The sequence below is a fragment of the Tiliqua scincoides genome, chromosome 2 (genome assembly GCF_035046505.1).
Source record: "Tiliqua scincoides isolate rTilSci1 chromosome 2, rTilSci1.hap2, whole genome shotgun sequence".
NCBI lineage: Eukaryota > Metazoa > Chordata > Lepidosauria > Squamata > Scincidae > Tiliqua > Tiliqua scincoides.
The window spans coordinates 95654947-95677163 of record NC_089822.1 but is presented as its reverse complement, the minus strand read 5'-3'; the positions used below and the strand labels follow the sequence as shown (position 1 = coordinate 95677163).

At 41.8% G+C, this 22217-nt stretch overlaps 1 protein-coding gene across 1 annotated transcript in view; it reads right to left on the bottom strand.

Annotated features, from left to right (window-relative positions):
- DGKQ (diacylglycerol kinase theta) overlaps nt 1-22217 on the bottom strand; it is an 84236-nt gene that overhangs the window by 33415 nt on the left and 28604 nt on the right. Inside the window, exons 3-7 of the mRNA XM_066616635.1 lie at nt 16818-16917; nt 15039-15124; nt 14671-14796; nt 9107-9260; nt 2163-2231 (exon numbers count right to left, since the gene is read on the bottom strand). Of these exons, the coding sequence (XP_066472732.1) occupies nt 2163-2231; nt 9107-9260; nt 14671-14796; nt 15039-15124; nt 16818-16917 (535 nt within the window). The remainder of the gene's footprint in view (nt 1-2162; nt 2232-9106; nt 9261-14670; nt 14797-15038; nt 15125-16817; nt 16918-22217) is intronic.

Sequence of the window (22217 nt, the reverse complement as noted above, 5' to 3'; positions counted from 1 at the left end):
AGCAATGGTAGGTGAGATGTCTTTTTCTCCTACTTGTGGGCTTCCCAGAGACAGTACATGGGTCTCTGTAGGGAAATGCAAGGTGCTGGAACAGAAAGGCCTTCAGTATGATCCATCAGAGATTTTCTGCAGGGAGTTTCAAAAGGAGCTTGTGAAAATGGCACAAGGGGTTAGGTGCTCAAGGTAAAAAATTTCAACAAGGCAAATACATAAGGCCCTTGACTAAACCTAAGAGCTCTTGGATTCCTACCATTGCAAAAAACACCACCGCTTATTCCAGAGCTAGAAATGGGTATAGGAGTTCCACTTGATGTAAATATAAGTAAATGCCAGTCTTGACACAAATATATAATTATGTGTATTACAGCACCGCACTTGAGCAGAAAATTTAATGAACATAATTAAATCTTCATAACGTTTGAGCCCACAACAGAACACCCAGCTGTCACCACTCAGCAGCTCAGCTACTCCAGCTGGCCGCTCCCTCTCAACCCTTGGATAATTAAAAAAAATCCCCTATAGTGGGGGGGGGGCAGAAACAAGAGCACATAAAAGAGTGCACAGCAGGAGTCAGTGTAACATGAGGCAACAAGAGAGTTAAATGTGATCACCTAACAGCTAACCTAAAATTCAGCTGTTGCATCCAATTTGTCGCTTTCTGGCCTTAGAAGGTAGAAATACCTACAGTTCTAGGGAAAACCAGATAGGGAATGCAACAATAGGAGAGCCACCTGCCATCACCCAGCCCCCTCACCTGGCTCCTACCTCTCTGCCATGGGATAATAAATAAAATTGTAGTCGGGGGGGGGGGGAGGACTAGGGAGCACCTAGCAAGGGAATGCACCCTCTAGACTAGTGTTTCTCAAACTGTGGGTCGGGACCCACTAGGTGGGTTACGAGCCAATTTCAGGTGGGTCCCCATTTATTTCAATATTTTATTTTTAATATATTAGACTTCATGCTACCATAGTATTTAACTGCATTTGGGGAAAATGTTACAGACCTGTACTTTTAACAAGGTGCTAAGTATATTATTTTAACAATGATACTAATGGGATATCAATGATGGAACAATGATACTCCTGGGTAAGTGTGGGAAAGATTGGAGCCTAGGATTGTTAAAAAATTTTCCTGCTTGATGATGGACTTCCAGTCATGACATCACTTCCAGTGGGTCCTGACAGATTCTGACAGATAAAAAGTGGGTCCCGGTACTAAATGTGTGAGAATCACTGCTCTAAACAACAGGAGATGGTTCAGGACGTGCAGATGTTTCCTCACTCTGCCCTGAGATAACCAAAAAAGACCTATGGTCCTAAGGGGAATACGCTACTTCAGAACAATGACATGTGTCAGATGGAACTGCAGCCACATCGATTTATTATTATTATTAAGCTACCGTGGGGATTTTTCTGGATTGAAAAGAGAAACAGACACAACAAGATTTGACCCTTCAGACACACGAATACTCTATTAAAATCCACACAATGGTAAAACATAAGTAGGATTATGATGGTGGGAGTGGCAGTTGAAAGACATAGTCCAGGCTCTTCCCGATAGAGCAGTTGTTCCCAAAGTCCTCCTCAAGAGGAGGGAACCACTTAAGTCTTTTCAGGAGTGGGGGGATGGCAGCAATGCTATCCCCAGGATCACACTGCTGCTGGGGCTGATTGGAGGGTTACGTGACTTCTGAGCTCCGACCTCCAGGGAGTGCAGGGAGGCCTGCGGAGCCCTCCCCAACCACTTCTGGTTTATTTTTGCAAAACTGGAAGTGTTTTCCAATCACATTTTCTACAATTCTTTTTCACAGAGGCTTGGGGCTGCAGAGGGCTCAGCGGGGCACCCCACGCCTCCCAGAGGCTGGTGCAGCAGAAGGAAGGTCAAAACATCCCCCCCCCCCATCATCACTGGCAGCAGTGCAATTCTGAGGACTGCGTTGCTGCCATCCCCCTGCCCCTACCCTTGAAGGGGCCAGAGCAGAGTGCTTCCCTGGCTAGTGGGTCAAGATCCACCAGTATGGGAACCACTGCTGTAGAGCAATGCGGTAGTAGGAGTTAAAGAAGCAGACTTTCCAATGATCATGAAAAGCCATTTATGTTCACCCTGGACACACCTCTCTGAGCAAACCGCTTCCTGCTTAATTAAAAAAAAAACCTACTTACTTGAGTCTGTTGAAACCTGGGATTCTTTCTGGGATACTTGTGTTGAACTATCAACATCATCGTCATCATCTGCAGACAGAAAAGTTCAAGCTCTTTTAAATGTGTACTGCACAAAAAGGTGGCCGTTTTAAATAACTGTTGTATTGAAAACAAGCCTAAACAGAATGATGGGAAACAAAACAATGATGTTAGATTTTCCCTCTCAGAGCTTATACTGAAACATGGTTTGCAACCATTGTATTTGCAATGTCCACCTTTTCTGAATTTTTATTAATATAAATATTTATATAGCACTTTTGTGCAAAAGATTTAACAAAGCGATTTATACAGGTCCAGCCTATTTATACATGGATTTTTTATACACGGATTTGACTCAGCACAAATGGCCACTGCAAATGAGAAGGAATGTGCTGATCCCTGGAGAAGGGGAAAATGCGCCCCTTTAAAATCAGTTTTAAAAACTGAACAGTCGTTTAACAACAGCCTCCTTAATATGAGAGAGAGAGAGAAGCTGGCTGACAATCCATCAAACCTTCTCTCTCCAGGCAACCCCTCCCTTCCCCCTGAGCAGTGAAAGAAAGGTGATCACTTTGCACTGGTGAAGGGAGTGGCTGAGTGAAGCATTTGGAGGAGGACTGATTGATGGATTGTCTTCTTAATGACTCTTATCCTACATCAAAAGGTCAACAAGACTGTTTTTCAATCACTGGAGTAAAGAAACTTTGTTTTTTCAATTGATTTGCTAAAGTGCGTTTTTTGCCATCCATGAGTGCTTTGAATGGAACCCTCATGAATAATGAGGCTCAACCTGTATAGCAAAATAAATGAAAAAGACATTTCTCTGTTCTCAAGGGTTCATAATCTTTTAATAATACAGAAAAGATAAAAGGAGACACTAACAAATAGCCATAGGAAAGATGTTTGCTATGTTCTCTCCCTGCTAAATATAGGGAAATTTCTTCTTACTGGATAGGTTGCTTCTTAGCCCACTTAGCATCTGTTGAGAAGCTTTTTCAAGGAAAGCAATCCCTCCCAAGACGCTGCTCTAGTACCAGTTTGCTATACACTCCGTATCCTGGCATAATCACCAGCCATTGTAGGAAATGGGAGCCATGCATTCTGGGAGTTATGCATTCTGGGAAGCGTAGGGTCATTCACCATCAGAGTCCTGCCTTTTCATTAGTTATGTCTCCCAAAGCACTGTTCCTCACAGTGCTCAACTTAGCAGTAATGCATTCCATATTTTATGGGAGGTAAAATTGCATGACACTTGAAATTCTTTTTTTTTTTTTTTTAAAGCACAGATAGCAATACATGTTGGTATGGGGAAACACTGGGCATCGCACCAGAGGTACAAGTTTTTAAATCCCCAGGTTAAACAACTGAAGCAAAACAAACTTTGATGACTCCTACAAGAGGAAACTGAGTTACAGATTAACTCAGAGAAGCAGAGAACCAAACTTAACCCAAAAACCATTTTAGAGAAGTTTTTTTCACTGCCTGATGCCAGGGTGGCATCATTCATCCCTGCAGAGCATCTTCCCCAAAGGCTGTTGCTGCCGTCTCCCTTGTGCCTTCTTAAAATCAGAAAACATTATGTGCCCTTTTGGGACTGAGAACCATTTTCTCACTCCCTTTTGCCACACAAACCCATTTGAAAACCTTTTCTTGCTGTTGTTAAAAAAGCAGTATATAAAATGTTCTAAAGATTATTTATAGTTCTAAAATTGGTGCAGATCCACCGCCCCTGCTAGCTTGAATGTGTTGAAAAACCAGAACAGCCCTGCACACACATCAGCATCGTGTGCACCACCACCAGTGATGGTGAGGAAAGCAGTCACAAAGCAGGTATATTCCAATCATCCTATTTGTTTCAACAAGGTCAAGAAGAGAATAAGTGGAAGGAAGCAACAATGGATGGAGGGCTTCAAGGTAAGAGGAAAGAAACATAATGCTGGGACTTCACCTACTCCTATTTGCCCCCCCCCCAGCCTTCTTCCTGGGCAGAAAAGAAGGAGGTAAAACCAAGTGTGTGTTCAGAACAGGATTGCCCAGCTGCTTCCTCTTGCAATCCCACACATTGATTGCTTGCAGGGGGGGGGGGGGGGGAGAGGAACAGGTGCTTGGCTGCTGCCTGTATTCTCTTCTCACTCTCAATCAATTGAAGCTGCTGGGTGGGCAGTGAGCCTGACAGGGGAGCAGGCCAACATTGGTGGCAGTGCACCCCGTGTAAGTTTTCTGCCCCTCCCACTTGCCGCTCAAAGTGGCTGCTTCAGTCAGCCTCATGGCTGGGCTGGTCCTGCTTCAAACTGAAGACAAAGCGCAGCATGAGCTAGACCTGCACATAATGAAATCTTTCTTGAAAGCTAATGAGAGTAAAGATTAGAAGCACTCAACATTGCTAGCCTTCAGAGAGTCAGCTTTAAAGCTCAATAAAATCATTCTTCTGGCCAAAACCAATTCAGACAAAATCACAAGTGCCAAATAGTACTTACATATTCCTCCTCCTAAACAGGAAGATTTTTAACTAAGAAAAAGGATTTATTGGTGGGAGGGTGGAAAGCAAGCCAAATAGCTATCTTGAATTATAGAGAAGCTTGTGTGTTTCTTGGCTTAAAGAAACTTGACAAAGTTCATGCTGACTTTGAGGCCATCATAAGCCTCAATATGTTAACTGTGCCACAGTAACAGGACAGGACAGGACGCCTGTCCCAGAGATAGCCAGTCGGAAAGAGCAGAATAGCAGTCTCTTTCCAATTCTCTACTTGCCAATTGAAACAGAGCCCATTATTGCTTCCTCCCAACGATCTTCACCCTTTACATTCTTAAGGTATACAGCTCAAAGCTGAATGTGAAAAACAGGTGATAGGAGACATAGGCATTATCAGAGTGTCAGAACTGGCTACTGCTCCCTTTTGGACATAACTCAATGACAGGTTGGTTTGCTCCTCGGTAGCATGTCAAGCAACTCCTATCAAAAATAGTGACTTTACAGCACTGGAAACAAACCTGGGCAGAATGGCTGGCTTTTATCTGCCCTTCCTACCCCATCTTCTTTACAACACAGCCATGTGACTGCAGCCACATGAAAGACCATATCTAGGGAGTGGGAGCAGGGCCAACAGAAGACATTTTATGTCCACGTACAGCCACACCATATGATCCCTTGCAGTAAAGACGTGCAACTCACAGACCACATGCAGCTCTCCAACTGTAAGCTGTTTCATTGGTGCCCCTAAAAATCCTGCCCATATAAGCAATCATTTGAGTAACTTGGCCACTGAAGTATGGACACTATGACAAAACTTCGATGGAATATGATGAAAGAAAGCAAAATTCCACATCTAGCAACACAGGGGCACAGACACCAATTTCCTTTTGAGTAGCAATAACACAACATCACAACAGAGGAAGATTTTGCATGAAATGACTGTATTCAGCAGCTCCTTTTCAAAAATCACCAGAAAATTCAATATCTAATGGAGGAGGATTGCTACACAGTAGCTTTAGGCATAAGTCTGTAACAACCTGCAATAAGTTATGAGGCTCAGCAACCCCAGTTAATTCAGCACTTCAAGCCCAGTCCTCACAGACGAATGTCTCTGAATGACAGAGATTGCCATCTTGCAAAGGTGTAAAAATGAGTTTCCCCTTCTTTTAGTTATCTATGTAAATCAAGCAGGATGAGTTTTCACCCTATGCTGAGGTACATAATGCAAATGAAAGAATTAGCAACAGTACGCGAGAAATAAAATAAATTAAAATCCAAAATGCAAGAGATTGCACTTAAGAGACTGGAAGCCAGTCATAGACTTTCCAACCCATCCCCTTAGCCAGTGGTTCTCAAAAAGAGAGTTTTTGAGAGCCACTAAGTTCTTGCATGGGCGGGAGGGGAGAGGCAGCAGGGGCGGAGGAAGACAGCGGCGTGATCCCCAGGATCGCGCTGCTCAGGGGGGCACGTGCCCAAGCCCCTGCAGCCTCCCAGGGGTGCGGGGAGCCTGCCACAACCTGCAGCAGGGCTCCCTGCAGCAGTGAAAGTAGATGCGGAGCAATCGCGCCCCGCCTCCGCCTACGTGTACCCAAGCCCCTGCAGACCCCGAGCACCACGATCCCCAGGAGGATCCTGCCTCCTCCCTGCCTCCAGGCTCCCCCCGCCCCTTAAGGGGGCAGGGGCCAGGGCCTGCAGGCTGGGGCGTCACAACGCCCTAGCTTGAAAAGCCCTGCCCTTAGCTGTAGCTCAAGAAAAATATTGGCACCGACCTTAACCATGATTAATGCTAACCTGGGTTCCCCATTTAACTATTTATTGAGACTATCACTTGACCTTAGCTAAGATGGAACCAGCAGTATCTCTACACAAGCCTTAGAATGAGGTATTGCTTAAGAGAAGCTATAAATAGCAGATGTCTTGCCCATGAGGGCTGGTCCATTAGTCAGGTTGAAAAAACCACGTGCACACTTCATATTTCCTTAAGTAACTCTTGCTAGTAATATGAACAAGTTTACTGCCATGACTACTGACATTCACACTGACTTTTCATTTAGACCTCTCAAGCTGCCTTTTCCAATGGCTCTGAAGCACCATCCTCTTTTGGACTAGCAAAGAGTTGTAATAAAAATAGGCTGTATCAAAACAGCACTACCGGCACCAGATTGTGCAGAACTTAACATGCATCACATTTAAGACAACTGGAAGAACTCAGGAACTGTCTTGGTGGGCAAAGCAAGGTCCATCTAGTCTAGTATTCTGTTTCCAAAGGAAGCCAGCCAGATGCCTCTGAAAGCTCATAAGCCTGAAAGAAGAATTAGCCACAGACCTGCTTTTATGGTTAATAATAGCTGACACACAATAATTCTCTTAAGAAAAATATGTTCTAGAGAAAGGGTGTGCATAGGTATTTAGATTTGTACAAAATGTACTCTAGGTGGCAGTAAAATACAACTCTACAAGGTCTTTTCAGTATAGGTACAGCAAATGACATACAGGGAAAAACATTTTACAAATTCTGACCCGTGCATGGTGCATGACCCGTTTTCTCAGATTTTTCTGTTTTCTCAGATTTCAATCACCGAAGAAGGTATTTACTGTCGTACTTGAACGCTGTCATTACTATTTGCCTTTTCCTATTACAGCATTTAATTGCATGTAATGTTAAGAGTAAAGACAAAAGACAGATGGGGAACAAATACTCTACACCACCTCTAATCATCATAAGGTCATGGGAAGATTGGGTGCCACCTGTCCATAGAAGACAACCAGCTCTACATCTCCATTCCATCTGGAACTAGGGAGGTTGTTGAGACCCTGAATTGACACCTGGAGTGAGATTGGATGAGGGTGAACCAACTGAAATCCCATCAAGACAGAGGTGCCACCAGTTAGAAGGACTGTGACCCAGAATAGGGATTGCCAGTACATTCTGGAAGGGGTTGCACTACCCTTGAAGGAACAGATGTTGAGATGGCAGTTCTCATGCACTTGGATGCCCAGTTGCCAGTTGTGACTCAGAGAGCTTTTGCTCAGTTTAGGCTAGTGCACCAACTGTTCAACTGTGGTTGCTCCACACTCTGGTTACATCACGTTTGGATTACTGTAATGTTTTGTACCTGGGCTGCCCTTGGACATCATTTGGAAACTTCAACCAATGCAGAATGCTACTACAAATATGCTGACACAAGGCACAGAGAAAACATCATGTGGCTGCTTCAACTACGCAGGTAGTCAGTCCATTTCTGGATGCAAATCAAGGAGCCTGGATTTGAAAACCCAAATGGCTTGGGACCAGGGTACCTGAAGGACTGCCTCCCCAAGGAACTTGCCTACCTCCAAAGGTGAAGCAAGAGAGGCTTCAAGCATGTTTTATTGACAGAAGTATCCTTGGTGCCGGACATAAGGGAAGCTTCTCCATGGTTGCACTCAGGTTGTAGGACTCTTTTTATCATGATGTAAAGCTGTCTCAGTCCTTGCCACTGCTCTGGTGATGGCTAAAAACTTTTTATTCTGTTCAGCTGTTGGGGGCCAAATGTCTATTGTTAGCTATGGGAGGAGTGTTCTGTTTGCTTTCAGTAATATTGTTCTGGGATGTATTTCAAGGGAATTCAGTTATGTTGCTTATCATTTATGATCAGTTTGCATTGTACTGAAGTTTTATTTTACTGCATTTTTAAAATGATGTTAGCCACCTTGGGCACTGCTTTACTGGTAGAGGAAAGGCAGGATATAAACAAATAAATACATGCTAAAATTTACCTTTTCCTTGTGGTCCATTCCTATAGTTGCTTGTATATGAAAGTAAGCAACTAATAATATTGCAATTCCATCCATTTATCAAGGAGCAGCCACTTTGCATGTATGTTTTGTTTTTGTAGGCAAACTCACCTGATTTTAATAATTCCCTACATATTACCCACAACAGACAAATTCTCAAATTCTTTGACATTGACATTCCCTCTTTCCCTCCTCCTCCCTTTTTAATGTTTTATCATTATTAAAGATATTTAATACCAATATAAACTAACAAAGAATGATGTAAGTTGGATGCCAAACTAGAGATGTCCTGCTTCTCCCTTCACAACCATCTTCTAAAGCAATTATTGCTAAATTCTCAGCAAGTTAACTTAGGCCCTCTAAACCAGAGGTAGATATTCAGCCCAAATCAAAGACTTGCAAACACCAGAAAAAATTTTCTCCCTGTTCAACTAGACCATATGCCTGCAGATAGGTTTCCAGAACTAAACAAGCAAGGAAATGTAATGGCAGATGTAAGAAAACCAGGCTGAGAACTATGTCTTGCCTGCTCTTGCTCTCAACACTGTTTGGAGTGTCACTTTTTAGAATGACAATGTTCCTTTGACAAAGAAAGCAAATTAGTATTCATTAACACTGAAAACTCAGCCACTAGGATTGCTAGCAAAATAAATAGTTTACCTATTCAAAACTTTACCTGTTTCTGTTTGTAAGCTTTCCGATATCCGAAAACAGTGCATTTTACTGAAGTTGCGAGAAAATAAGCGCACACAGTTTGGAGGCAGAATCATGTTTCTTAGTCTTCCAAATGTACATTCTGGAGGTACAATCACATAGCAAGCAGCATGAGCCTATAGAAAACACAGCATCAAGTTCTTGTAAAGTTTCCATTCACATATTTCAGAGCTGTCAATGTTGATTCACAAGAGCAACTGGCCACCCAGAGAATTACACTATTTTTGTTTGACCCCATGCATTTTCTGTAGCTAGTTACAAGAATGTACATGTCACAATGATTAAGAGAAAAGCTGAGCCTTATGACAAAAACAAAGCTTTCAGATTCTATTATCACATATCTATTTATGAACGCTTCAAATTTCCATGTTTCTTTGCATTCCCTTAATTACAAATACATGATATCACTAAACACATTTGTCTACATCCAGTTTGCCATGTAAGCAGGGATGTGCAGAGATCCTACATCCTCACAGGTCCAAAACCTCCAACTCTTGGGACAAGAGCCAGTGAGACTATATTTGTCCCAAATGTTAAGAGGTTTCTGCTCAATAGCTCAGTGGTCACACTTGACATGACCTCCTGATCACTGAAATGAATAATAGCTGTCCCATGAGCATGTTTCTGTATGCAATTTGGCCTTCTCTCCATTGAATGAATGAATGGACCCCGAGCATATAGGACCTCTGCACATTCCTGATTATTTAATATATTCTTAATGACTACTTCTGTTAAATTTTCTAGTAAATTCTCCTCCCCACCCCAAGATAAAAAACAATTTGCTTAACCACCAGCCTATCAATTAGTACTATTTACTGCTGCTATAGGGGTGAAACTCAGGAAAGAGTGGTGATGAATCAATCAACTGAAGGATGTAGTACACCGCCCTTCTAACTGGGCAAACAGGTAGCTTTTAAAGTGGTCTCCTCTCGTATTTAGCGGGGGGGAGCTACTGTCCATCTTCACCCCAGCATTCTGTCTTTACCAGTGGTTGTTGCTGGTGCCTCTTCTTCATCTATTTTTAGACTGAGAGACCTTTGGGGACAGGAAACCTTGTATTGATTTATTTTGTTGTACAACTACTTTGATAACAACTAAGAATTGTTGAAATACATTCTTAATAATAATAATGTTTTTATTTCTTAAGGGAAATATGCAGAAACTACTAACTGAAAAGCAGTATTAGTAAAAAAAAAAAAAAAAAAGGCCTAAAGCTGAATAATCCGCATGAATCTTCTCATACAGGGCTAATCTTCACATACATCAGCAACTGTGAATTAATGTCCATATCAATTATTTTAAGGTCCCACTCCTAGCCAACTTTCCAGCACCAATAGAGTCACAATGCAACATGAGGTAAGGAAAGAAATGTTCCATTACATTGAGGAGGCCTCTTTGACTGTGCCCCCACAACAGGATGCAGCGTATACCCATTGGAACAGCTGCATCAGTGCTAGAAAGTTGGATAGGATTGGGCCCCAAGACATCTGCCTAGAAGAAAAACGAGTTTAGAGAAATATAATTAAATAAAGCAGGTAGATTGAAAATTAAGGCAGAGCATGGATCAACTATCACTTTAACTAGTCAAGACATGAAATCAGGTCACCTATGAGTGAATATGAACCTGTCTATCCAAAATAAGCCAAAGAGACATGTTGCGACATACCAGTTTTGCTACAAGTTTGAATATTTCATATAAAGTTCAAGGCATCTGGTGAAACAGAGTTATGCTTTACATATCAAAGGCTTATGTATGTGGCTGCCCAATCTGCAAAGAGTTCAGTAAGTTTTATGGCGGGAAACAAAATTCATCAGCTGTCATTTCTTTATAATATTGCAAGGTTCTTTGGAGACAGAAGCCACCAATTCTGGAGCTGCCTGATCAGGGTGACAGACATCCTCTTTTCCCAGGACAGGCCCTCTTTTTTAGCCTTGTGTCCTGGAAAAGAAGTTATATACCCTCCTTTTCCCTGTGAGCAGGTAGCACATAGCCTTCTTGTAATTAATAAAGTATATGTAATTAATTATATGCAATATAGTTTTAAATTTAATAAGTAATATAGTTATTATTATTAACCATATTAAATCAATATATGAGTGGTTTCAGCTTTTATTCTGTCATGTACTACATTTTTCTTGGATGTACTACATTTTGGAGTGCCTTGGGTTATGACATTCGGTCACCCTACGCCTCATATCCCATATATTTCCAACTATTTAAAACAAAATGAACACATTCAGTTGAATTTAAATTTTTTTCTCCATTTCTTTTTGCATGCATTCACATCTTCACTTTGTTTCTTAGGTTACTTAGGTCTGTGCACCACTATCTGCACTAACGCACTAATGCAAGCTTTTAAAGCAGCAAGCTTTTAAACAGCAAGGAAGAATTCTTTTCAGCAACCATACAAGGAAGTTTTCTAAAAACTGGAGCATCCATTGGTTCTTCCTATCTGATTCTTATCTTCCGGTTCTTATCTGGTGTGCTCCCTGGGGCATTTGGGGGGCCGCTGTGAGATACAGGAAGCTGGACTAGATGGGCCTATGGCCTGATCCAGTGGGGCTCTTATGTTCTTATGTTCCCCTCCCCCCCATTCTAGCAACTGGTGTGCCAAAATGGCTAATGTAAGTACTGCATATATAGGTTTAAACTTACATGATGGTTGCCCAGGAAACCTTGCCCAAAAGTCTCATCTCTTTCCCTGGAAGCTGAACAGCCAAAGGACTTAGAAGGGGAGTCCAGTTACCTCACCAGCATTTTCCTCCAAGACTGACTGGCAGCTTAAGCCCTGCAGCCATGATTGGAACTTCTCCCTGGCCCAAACCTGCTTTCACAACTACCACTCCACTTTTTATTTCCTTTAGACAGCCTTTTCTGTAGGAAACCACACTTAGGGCTGGCTCATGCAAAGCCCCTGTCAGCCAGTCAGCGGACTGCATCACAGTTTGGTCAAAACTTCTTCTGAGTTACTAATTTCGGTGGTGTGATACACAAGGTACACAGAAGATAATGAAGGACAATGAAGTAACATCGATTTTTGTCATGAGTTGAATATGCGGCATAATTTGATCATTCGGAGACCCAAAAATTGTAGACATATAAATGCAAGCTACAAGAACAAACTGAGGCACAGATGTTTTGCAGTGGGAGGGAGGGACACATTCTCTGTATCTCTGTCTCTCTTCACAGTGAAAACACGACGATATGAAAGAACTGGAGAGCACACAAGGTGCTTCTCACATAGAGTGTAACACTAGACCGCATCTCATCTCATATTTTAAATAGCTGCAGAATGTGAAAATAATTCACTATTTAATTAACCACATTTAAGTTACTTCAGTTGTACAGCGCAGCTGCTGGAGAAAAACACACTGGAAATACTGTTACTGATGATTGAGTGCTGGCTGTATTGCCAGTGTGCTGTTAAGATTGCTGCTTTGACTACCAGTTGCCCTAGACAACTGATAAATTTTAGATTTTTCTTTTAGCATGGCTGAGAAATCACTGCCAGAGAACCATATTCTCCTCACAGCTCTACAACTAAATTCCCAGGATCCAGGAGCTGGAGGAAGAAGGTGAAGCAATCACATCTCTTTAAACATGCCGTCTACATCTGTTGCACAGACATAAACTTGAAGATTTCGCTCATTTTAAAAAAATGTTACAAAATGGGTTTTTGCACTAGGAAGACAGAGAAAGACGACATTTAAAATTTAGAAACAAATACTGTAGATTTAATTTCATTAAACACACAATTTGAGGTGTGGGGGCACTGCCATTTCAGCACAGCTAAAGACTTTTCAATTCTCTTATAGGTATTGGCAACCTTCAGTCTCGAAAGACTATGGTATCGCGCTCTGAAAGGTGGTTTTGGCACAGCGTCTAGTGTGGCCGAAAAGGCCAATCCGGGAGTGACAATCCCTTCCACACCGGGAGCAAGTGTAGTCTGTCCCTGGTCTGTCTCCCTGGCTATGGGCCTTCCTTCTTTGCCTCTTAGCCTCAGACTGTTGGCCAAGTGTCTCTTCAAACTGGGAAAGGCCATGCTGCACAGCCTGCCTCCAAGCAGGCCGCTCAGAGGCCAGGGTTTCCCACTTGTTGAGGTCCATTCCTAAGGCCTTCAGATCCCTCTTGCAGATGTCCTTGTATCGTAGCTGTGGTCTACCTGTAGGGCGCTTTCCTTGCACGAGTTCTCCATAGAGGAGATCCTAAAGTAAGTTAAACCACTACGACAGAAGTAATCCTCATGATGTCAGTCTAGTTTGTTATTTTTTAACTCAAATTTTATTAATTTAAAAAGTTTTTTCCTAGCTTCTTATGAAAGACCAAGTACAACTATCCTAACCCAACCTTTCACCCCTCATGTAGAGATACATTAACTTGAAAAAAAAATCTGTCTAAGCAGAGAGTTCAACTAATTAAGTTTAATGAATAGCAAATAGAATTTACAGGAATTCTGGAAGGCTGTTACCGATTGCCAGCACACTCTTGTACACATTGCTTTTTGAAGTATGGTGAAATACTAGCTGAGATGCTTTCATTTCTACAATGCAAAGACCTTTTGCTTTGATTTTCTTGTTTTGTTACAGCAAACAAAAATACTAACAACCACAGTTTAGATTATATGCCCCCCATGTGTATTTCAGAGTAAGAAGGAAACAGGGATGGGGAATGATGATTCCTCCCCTTCAGTCTATCCGCTGATAACATTCCCCCCTTTAGACTTTCAGCACAAGATGGTTCTATTACTGTTGCACTGAATCTGACCTTGCAGAACCAAACATTTTAGACAGGAATACCTATATCTATGGGGATGACCTATAACTCAGTGGCAGTGCACATGTTTTGCAGGCAGAAGCCCCTAGTTTCAATCTCTACCATCTCAAGCTAAAAGAATCTCTGGTGCTAAGACAAAGGAAAGAAAACCTGCCTAAAACTTTGGAAATTTGCTGCCCACAGGAGTAGACAACAACAAACTCAACAGAACAGGACAAGGCAACTTTGTACGCTCGTGTATTTTAAACAGCTACACAAAAAGAATAATGTAAACCTGAGTATACAGATAAAAACTTATTCAAAATACCACCATGAAGAAAGCATGAAGTTTTGCCAGTTCTTCCCACTAAGCTGTCATCAAAAAAAACACAAGAAAGTATATTTGAAGATTAAAGATAAAAAGGCATTCTTTTGTCGGTTCATGTCAAAGTGATTTATTTGCTGTTCTCATCATGTACTTACTGTCTCACCAGGATTATATCTGTATAAGTATGTCCTATGTAGTTTACATAACTTTTTCTTTGTTAAATATGGTGACCATTTATAGACTCAAGGCATTTTGGCTTTCCAGCCTATACTCATTTCTGTATAATATGTACTTCAGTGTTTTATTTCTTTAAATATAAAATGTATTGTAACGGTTTCCTGGCTAAAAATACGGAAATATTTTTTTAATTTTTTTATTTATTATGAGTTGTTTTAGGATCTTTGGGGGGCCAGAAGTCACGTTATAAAACTGAAAATATACATACCGTAATACCACACCATTCACATCTCATGCCCGAGAGCACTTCTGAAGAGCCACATGTTTTCTTGCAGACTTTACACCGTGCACCTGAAGGAAGATTTCCCTCTCTCCAGTGATGATGGTATGTATCCTATTTTGAAAAGACCACAAATAAACCCATTTTCAAAAATTTTCCATGAGATTTTAAAAATTCCTACAGAACATGTAAACTACTCACATAAGTTGTATCTGAATTCAGAATATAGAATCTTACAGAAAGGCAAAAAGAAAATATTGAGCATAGAGGTTTTCAAGAGCACACAAAAAATCCACTTTGTTCAAGCTTTAGAAGAAAGGTTTATAATCTCTTTAAACAAAAGGCATAGTACTAACGTGATCTTGATGGCCATCTTCATGGCACCGACGACAGTCACTGCAAGCAAATGGGGCACAATCTGTATGTACATGTAGCTCACACACTGAAAGTAAGCAGAGCAAAAGTGAATTGGTTTTACACTTGCATATATCTAAATTTCTTGTCTCCTGCTTTCCTCTTAAGATATTTCAGTACCTTTACAGGGAAGGAAAGACTAACAGGTGATTGAATCTAAACCCAAGTTCAAAAGTGGACTTCCAGGGAATACAGCTCAGAGAACATGCCTTGCACACAGTCCCAACTTTGGTCTCTAGCACTGTGAATTAAAGGAACCCAAATAAGCGGTGCTGAGAAAGTACTTCTCATTGAGAGAGAGAGAGAGAGAGAGACTGTCACTTAGTTGGACCTGATTCTGTTAAAAGCTGCTTTTAACAGCTTTTAAATCACCAAACAGACCGAAATCACAGCAGAATTTTATTTGGAGAAAAATGACTTCTGAAATCAACCTTCTCCAACAAATGACAGTGCACCCGCAATAGCATTTCACCAATACTGGTATCACACTATTCTTTTGGAATAAGAAAATACAGTTTTTCAAACAAACTTCCTTTAAGTTTTTTAAAACAAAAAAATTTTTCCCCTGTGAGTCTACTCTTTTCTATTCTTTAAAATATTCATCCATCTTCCATCTTGTGGAATTCCTCGGTTCCATCATCCTGGGATGTCAGAAAGTGTCTTTAAAATTACATCTGCAGCAGTTAAGATAGGAATTAGGAAATGCTGATTGCAGGGAAGATGTAACGGGTGAGGCCAAACGCCCAACAGTTAGTAACACCCCTCCCACCTTTTCCCACCATCACCACCACCACCCTGGTTGGTCTAGGGCAGTGGTTCCCAAACATCTCCTTGGAAGTTCAGGAAGCACTAAGTCTTTGTGGGGTTGAGGAGAAGGCAGCAACATGATCCCCAAAAATCACACTGCTGCCAGGGACAGGGGGGTTTCACTTACCCCCCCCGAGCTGGCCTCTGGGGGGAGGTGCGGGAAACCCTGCAGACACCACTGCAGGCCCCCCCCCCCAAGACTTAGAAAACTTAAAAATAGTGCTTAGAAACCACCTCCATTTTTAAATCATGAAACTGGTTTCCGATAGTTATTTTTAACTTTTCTAAGGCTTGGGGGAGGCCCTGCAAAAGCATTTGCAGGGCTTTCCACACACTCTCCCCCCCCCTCCGAAGTTAGCACAAGGGGAAGTAAGTGAAATCCCCCTGTTCCCGGCAACGGCACAATCCGGGGGATTGCGGTACTGCCTTTCCCCCTCTCTGTCCCTTAAGGAGCCAGAGACAAGTGCTTCCTGGGCTGGTGGGTCATGACCCACCAGTTTGGGAACCACTGGTCTAGGGGTAATCGGGGATTCGTTAGGTCTCCACTGCCACCCCCAATGTTAGGAGGCTCAAACAGAAAGAGCCCACCTTGGAAAACCTCTCCCCCTGGTAAGAAAAGAGGTCCCTAAAATAAGAGGAATTCTGCCTTAAACAAAAGCCAAACACCAGTAAAAACCTGAGCCCCTTTTACTTGTTGTCTGACTCAGTCAAGTGGAGTGGAATGACCAACCAGCTGCCATATGCCAACCTCAGCAGAAGGGTGCTTCCAAAACCTTTGTTAAAGGGAAATCTAGCCAAGGTGATACACAATCCAAAAAAGGCTCAATTAGGATGCAATGTGGCGCTTCTTGTCCTTTGAATTTGCTGCCATTACCACACTGATAAAACCACAACTTCTTACGTTTCAGTCTTACCTTCGCAGCGAAATGCTGGAGATTCCAACTGCTTCCTGCACACAGCGCAGAACTTTTTCTTGTAATGTCCTGAAGATCCTAAACAATGTGCAACTGGAACCTGCACAGAAAATACATCTACTTGAATTGCATACATCAGACTGAAACTGTACAAGTCTGGGATAAAAATCAAATAAGCCACTAAAGACAACAGTTTAAGCAAGTTTTAGTTTTTGTGCACTCAGTAATATCAGAAATCATCATGTCGCCCGGCCCTAGGTACCGCCCCCCCCACTACTGGTTGGGAGTGGTTTGATGGCGAAAGAATCACAGTGGCACTAGCACATGCCAAGAACTTCTCTGCCCTTCTTAGCCCAGACCCACCCCAGACTTCCCTACACCAGCTAAAAAGTTGGTGTAAGTCTGAAGGGACCAGTTGGAGACCAGATGGCCTATGGAAAGGTAAGTAAAAATGCTTTTTACTTACCTCTCGTGGGTTGCCTTGGTTTCTCTCCCCCCCCCCGCCAGCCCATAACAGGCAGCATGTGCTCCACTAGAGATGCTGCATGATCTTGGCTGACAAGGGATTATATTGAGCTCTTATCCTTGTAGCATGTTGTGACAGAAAATGGGCAGAGCTCTCTTTGTGAATGTACCTATTCCTTTAAAACAGGGGTTGCCAAACTATAGCCCAGGGGCCGCATCCAGCCCACCACAAGATTTTATCTGCCCCGCAACAACTGTTTTTTTGTCAGAGCATTTGCTAATGCGTGACATTTTCACCCATTATATATCATTTCTCAGTTTAAGAACAGCATTGTAACTTAGTAATTGTCATAGTTCTCTTTTCTTCTGAATCATATCATGCGGATTACAAAAAAAATGCAAGTAAAACTTATTCATTCATTTAAATTTCATTCATTCATAAAGCTGATTTTTCTGCAACTTGTGACAAGATGTAACCCCTGCTTTAGAACCAAGCATTAATGACTAGCAGCAAAGAAAGCCAAATGGTAGTCAAAAACCCAGGAACAGCTTTCCTTTGACTATCAGAAAGAACAGATGGTTATGACCACCATATCTTCTTGCGAATCTTCCTATTGTGCCATTATGAGAATGCGGAGACAGCACTCTTTTTTTTAGTTCATATGTAAAATTATATGTAGATGGTGACACTGGTAATAGCAAGTACCCGGTGGGAGCGCTGGAAAGAGGAGACATTAAAAACAGAACTGAATCAACTGCAAGTGCTGAAAGCAGTCACTGATGTGGGTGAGAGCTGTGATGATTAGAAGGCTTTTCTCCCTTAGATGAATTACATCACCAACCTTCATATACGGTTCAAATGATTTGGACCTTATATGATATGAGCATATGTATCAGCATTATTATTTTTCACATTTTTATCTGCCCTTCCTCCAAGGAGCTCAGGTTCCTCCCTTCCTTTTGCCCTCACAACAACCCTGTGAGGTAGGTTGGGCTGAGAGACAGGGCCCAAGGCCACTGAGGAAGCTTCATGCCTGAGCGGGAATTTGTACCTAGATCTTCCAGGTCTAAGTTCAACTCTCGAACCGTTACACCATCCTGGCTCTTCATATTCATATCAAAGGAATACATGTGAGGCACTGTCTTACTCAAAAAATGCTATACAAATGTTTATCTTCATGGTTAAGCAGGGATTTGAACCTGGATCTCCCAGCCCTAAATCCAACTTCAAAACCACTACACTATCCTAGCTCTCATTAGCAAGGTCATTAGCAAGAGAGCAAGGCTTGCTGGTGTCCAACAATGAAGCAGAAAGCTGATGCCGAAGTGCAAGATATATTTGGCTTTGAAGGTGAAAGTCATACCAATGCCCAAGAGGTTGAAAGAAACAAACAGTACTTTTTTCCACCTTGAGCAATGTCGTCTTAAAGATCTCCAGTTTAACTAAAAGCGGAAAATGAAATGAAATTCAGAGCTCACACAATCTTGGTTATAAAGCCCAGCGCACCTGAAAATTATACCCAAGATCACACAAGTACAATGCCTCTCTATTAAGAGGGTAAGAAAAACCAAAAGGAAGAGAAGAAATCTACCTGCAATCAGTGTAATTCCACCATTAAAGATAAGGAAGGGATAGTGTGAGCCACTATTGACCTAGCAACACAGGGACAAAAGAAATTTCTCTGTTGCTCAAGCATTGCAAAAGGAATGTTCTCATTTCTTTATGTGATCAAATGATGCAATTTCTGACTGGTTTCCCTTCCCTCAAAAATAAAACCTCCCTGAAAGCACACATCCAAAAGTGCCTTTCCGCACTGAGTTGTCAGACTGTGTCTATACCTTCTGCTTCAGAAACTGGATGGTAAAGCACAAATATAATTTCTCTATCTAATACCATCCTCCTCAAGATTCCTGCAGAGAATGCTAGGGAAACAAGGGTCGACTCTTCTATTATGGCATAAAATCTTAATTACACCAGTTCTTAATATCCACCATGAACAACTAGCTGCATTCATTCCATATTGCAATGTCACAAGACACACTGAGAAAACTGCGTCATTTATGGCATATATTAAATATTCACCACTTTGAAGCAAGAGTGTTCATAAAGCAGTTTACATAGCAAAATAAATGAAAATATGGCTTGTCCTAGAGGACTCATGATCATAAAAAAGACGCAAGAGAGACATCAGCAAACAAGCCCTTGAAAAAACACTATGCCGGAGTGAATGGGAATCACTGCTCTCCCCCAGCTAAATATAAGAGACACTGCCTTATATGGTGTCTCTTTGCCCAATCAGCAGGGACTTACTTCATTGGTTCTCATTTATTATTGAAAAACCTCTTCTACAATGTGATCTTAATACACTACAAAAAATCAATTTGCACAGGACGATGTAGCAATCTTAACCTAGCAATACTTTTAAACTGCCTTTAAGACTCAGAACAAATTTCTAATCAACATTTAATGCAGGGATTTTATGCTATTCCCAATATGCCCTTAAAGGCTTACTCTACTCCTAGTTTACTTTCACTGCTTTATTCCCAGCTATCAGGCCTAGATATCAATCTTTAAACCCAAGTGAGGAATTTAGCTTGCACTGTGAAAAATACTGAAGGCATCTTTACTTATTATGCTTTTTAGGGGCATATACTTTAAACATATACTTTAAACATCTGAAAATGTAAATTGCAACTGCTACACAGATGTGTATCACACACAAAAGCTGGGATCAGCTGGCTCCCGAGATGCATAGTTTGTGAAAATCCTGTTGGCGCATAATTTAAGAGTTGCATCTTGTCTTTCTTTGATAATACAAGGTGGCTCACAAAAATAGCCAAATACGGTAAAAGTCAAATAAAGAGCACTCACCAAACCAAAATTGCTAACACAGAACACCAACTACCAAGAGAGCTGAAAACACATACATATTACTGGAGAAAGCCAGCTGAAAGCAACTTTGTCTTCAGCATTCTCTGAAACAGCAAAAGAGAGGGGTACAAATAATCCTCTTCAGGGAGAGAGTTCCAAAGGGAAGGGACCACCATAGTCCTTTCACATATCCCTGGAAGCTACACTTCAGGTGGTGGTGGGAGATTCAAGAGAGACTCCCACAGATGATTTCAGAGCTTGGGCAAACTCATGTGAAGGGAGATGGCCCGTCGTGTAGCTTGGTTCTAAGTCACTTAGGGTGCAATCCTAACCAACTTTCCAGCATTGAGGTAAGGGCAATGCAGCTCCAAGGTAAGGGAACAAGCATTCCCATACCCGATGAAGTTTCCATGACTGCCAACCAACTGCAGGATGCTACACATGCCCCATTGGCACAGCTATGTCAGTGTGGGAAAGTTTGTTGGGATTTGGGCCTTAGGCTTTAAAGAATATAACCAGCATCTTGAATCAGGCCTGGAAACAAAATGCTAACCAGTGCCACCAAAATATCTTGTGCCTCATACAACGTTCACGTCTACATTTTGTACTAGTTGATGCTTCTGAAAAGTTTTCAATCTAGTCCCACGTAAAGCATGTTGCAGTAATCCAAATGAGAGGTGACCAAAGTAAGAGTAAGCAAAGCCGGGTCAGACCAAGGTGGAAAGAGGTGCAGCTTGTTCACCAGCCAAGTTGGAAAAACACCCTGGGCCACAGCCATTACCTCAGCATCCAAAAGCAAGGCTGGTGCCGGACTACAGGGGAATCATACAAGGGGTTTGGTTCTAAAGCTCTTGCGCAAAGCAAAAATTGCACAAACACAACATTTCCCTCGAAAATCCCTTAAAATTGCTAGTAACAGCAATGTTGTACAGAAAATGCATACTGTATCTTTAAAAACTAGAACCACACTGTAAGAGGCATGCGGGAGACTGACTAAGGGAACAGCAGATTCATAACTCCACACTCCCTCTGAGGCATATGCTCATTGAGTCGAATGGTGGATTCACCTACACAATTAAAACTCTTTGCTGAGCACATATAATTGAATTAGTGTACCCTGAAGACACGTACAATGCGACTCCACTGTAGTCCCAAACTATGAACACACGACTGCCAAATCAGCAGGGCTCCTGACCAGGAGAGAGTCTGTCTTATTCAGATTTAATCTCAGCTTGCTTGCCTACACTTCACTGACTCAAGACACCAATTCAAGGTACCGCAGCCAAGCGACAGGCAAACCTATAGGCCAGTTTACATTATGTGCAGCAAGTGCATCTGCAGTAGTAAATGCTATAAAATGTGAAGCTTCAAGGTTTGTTTGTGAGCTCTTGTGAGGAGTATATGCCAGTGAGTCCCACCTGGTGTCAGCTACTCAGTACCTGTGCACTGCACATTTCCACAGCTTCACAAATACAGTACAGTTGCCACTTTATGATGTTTGCTATACATACACTGTGGGCATTTGCACTGATACATACAAGAACCACATAAAAGATGAAGCAATCAAAGAGGTCACTTCATATAGTACTTTACATACAGATCTTTACTGTGCTTTCTGAATCCAAAAGTTGCAAGACAAGAATATCTAAATTCCAGCTTTGCAGTAATAAATTAACCAGAGAAGCAGGGTAAAGTTGAAAATATAATTTACAAAAGGATGGGTTTCCCCCCCCCCTCCAAGTTTGAGGTTTTTACAGGAAAGGCAATTCACTTCACATTAACAAAAAGCATAGAGAGAGTAAAGCAAAAACAAAAATATGATTTAACTCTAGAGAATGAATGCATTAATAGCTATTTGCGGCACAAGGATGCCCGTTCTATTTTCAGCTATCTTCAGCAGTTACGCTTCCTGTTTCAAGTTTTATAGGGGTTTCCCTCTGCTATGCAAGCCTTCCTTACACTGATACGCTTAGAACAATGACATGCATGACTGCAAAACATAAACAATATTCATAGCCAAAGAACACTGAAAAACCTTTCACAGTGAAATGAAACCAGAAGGA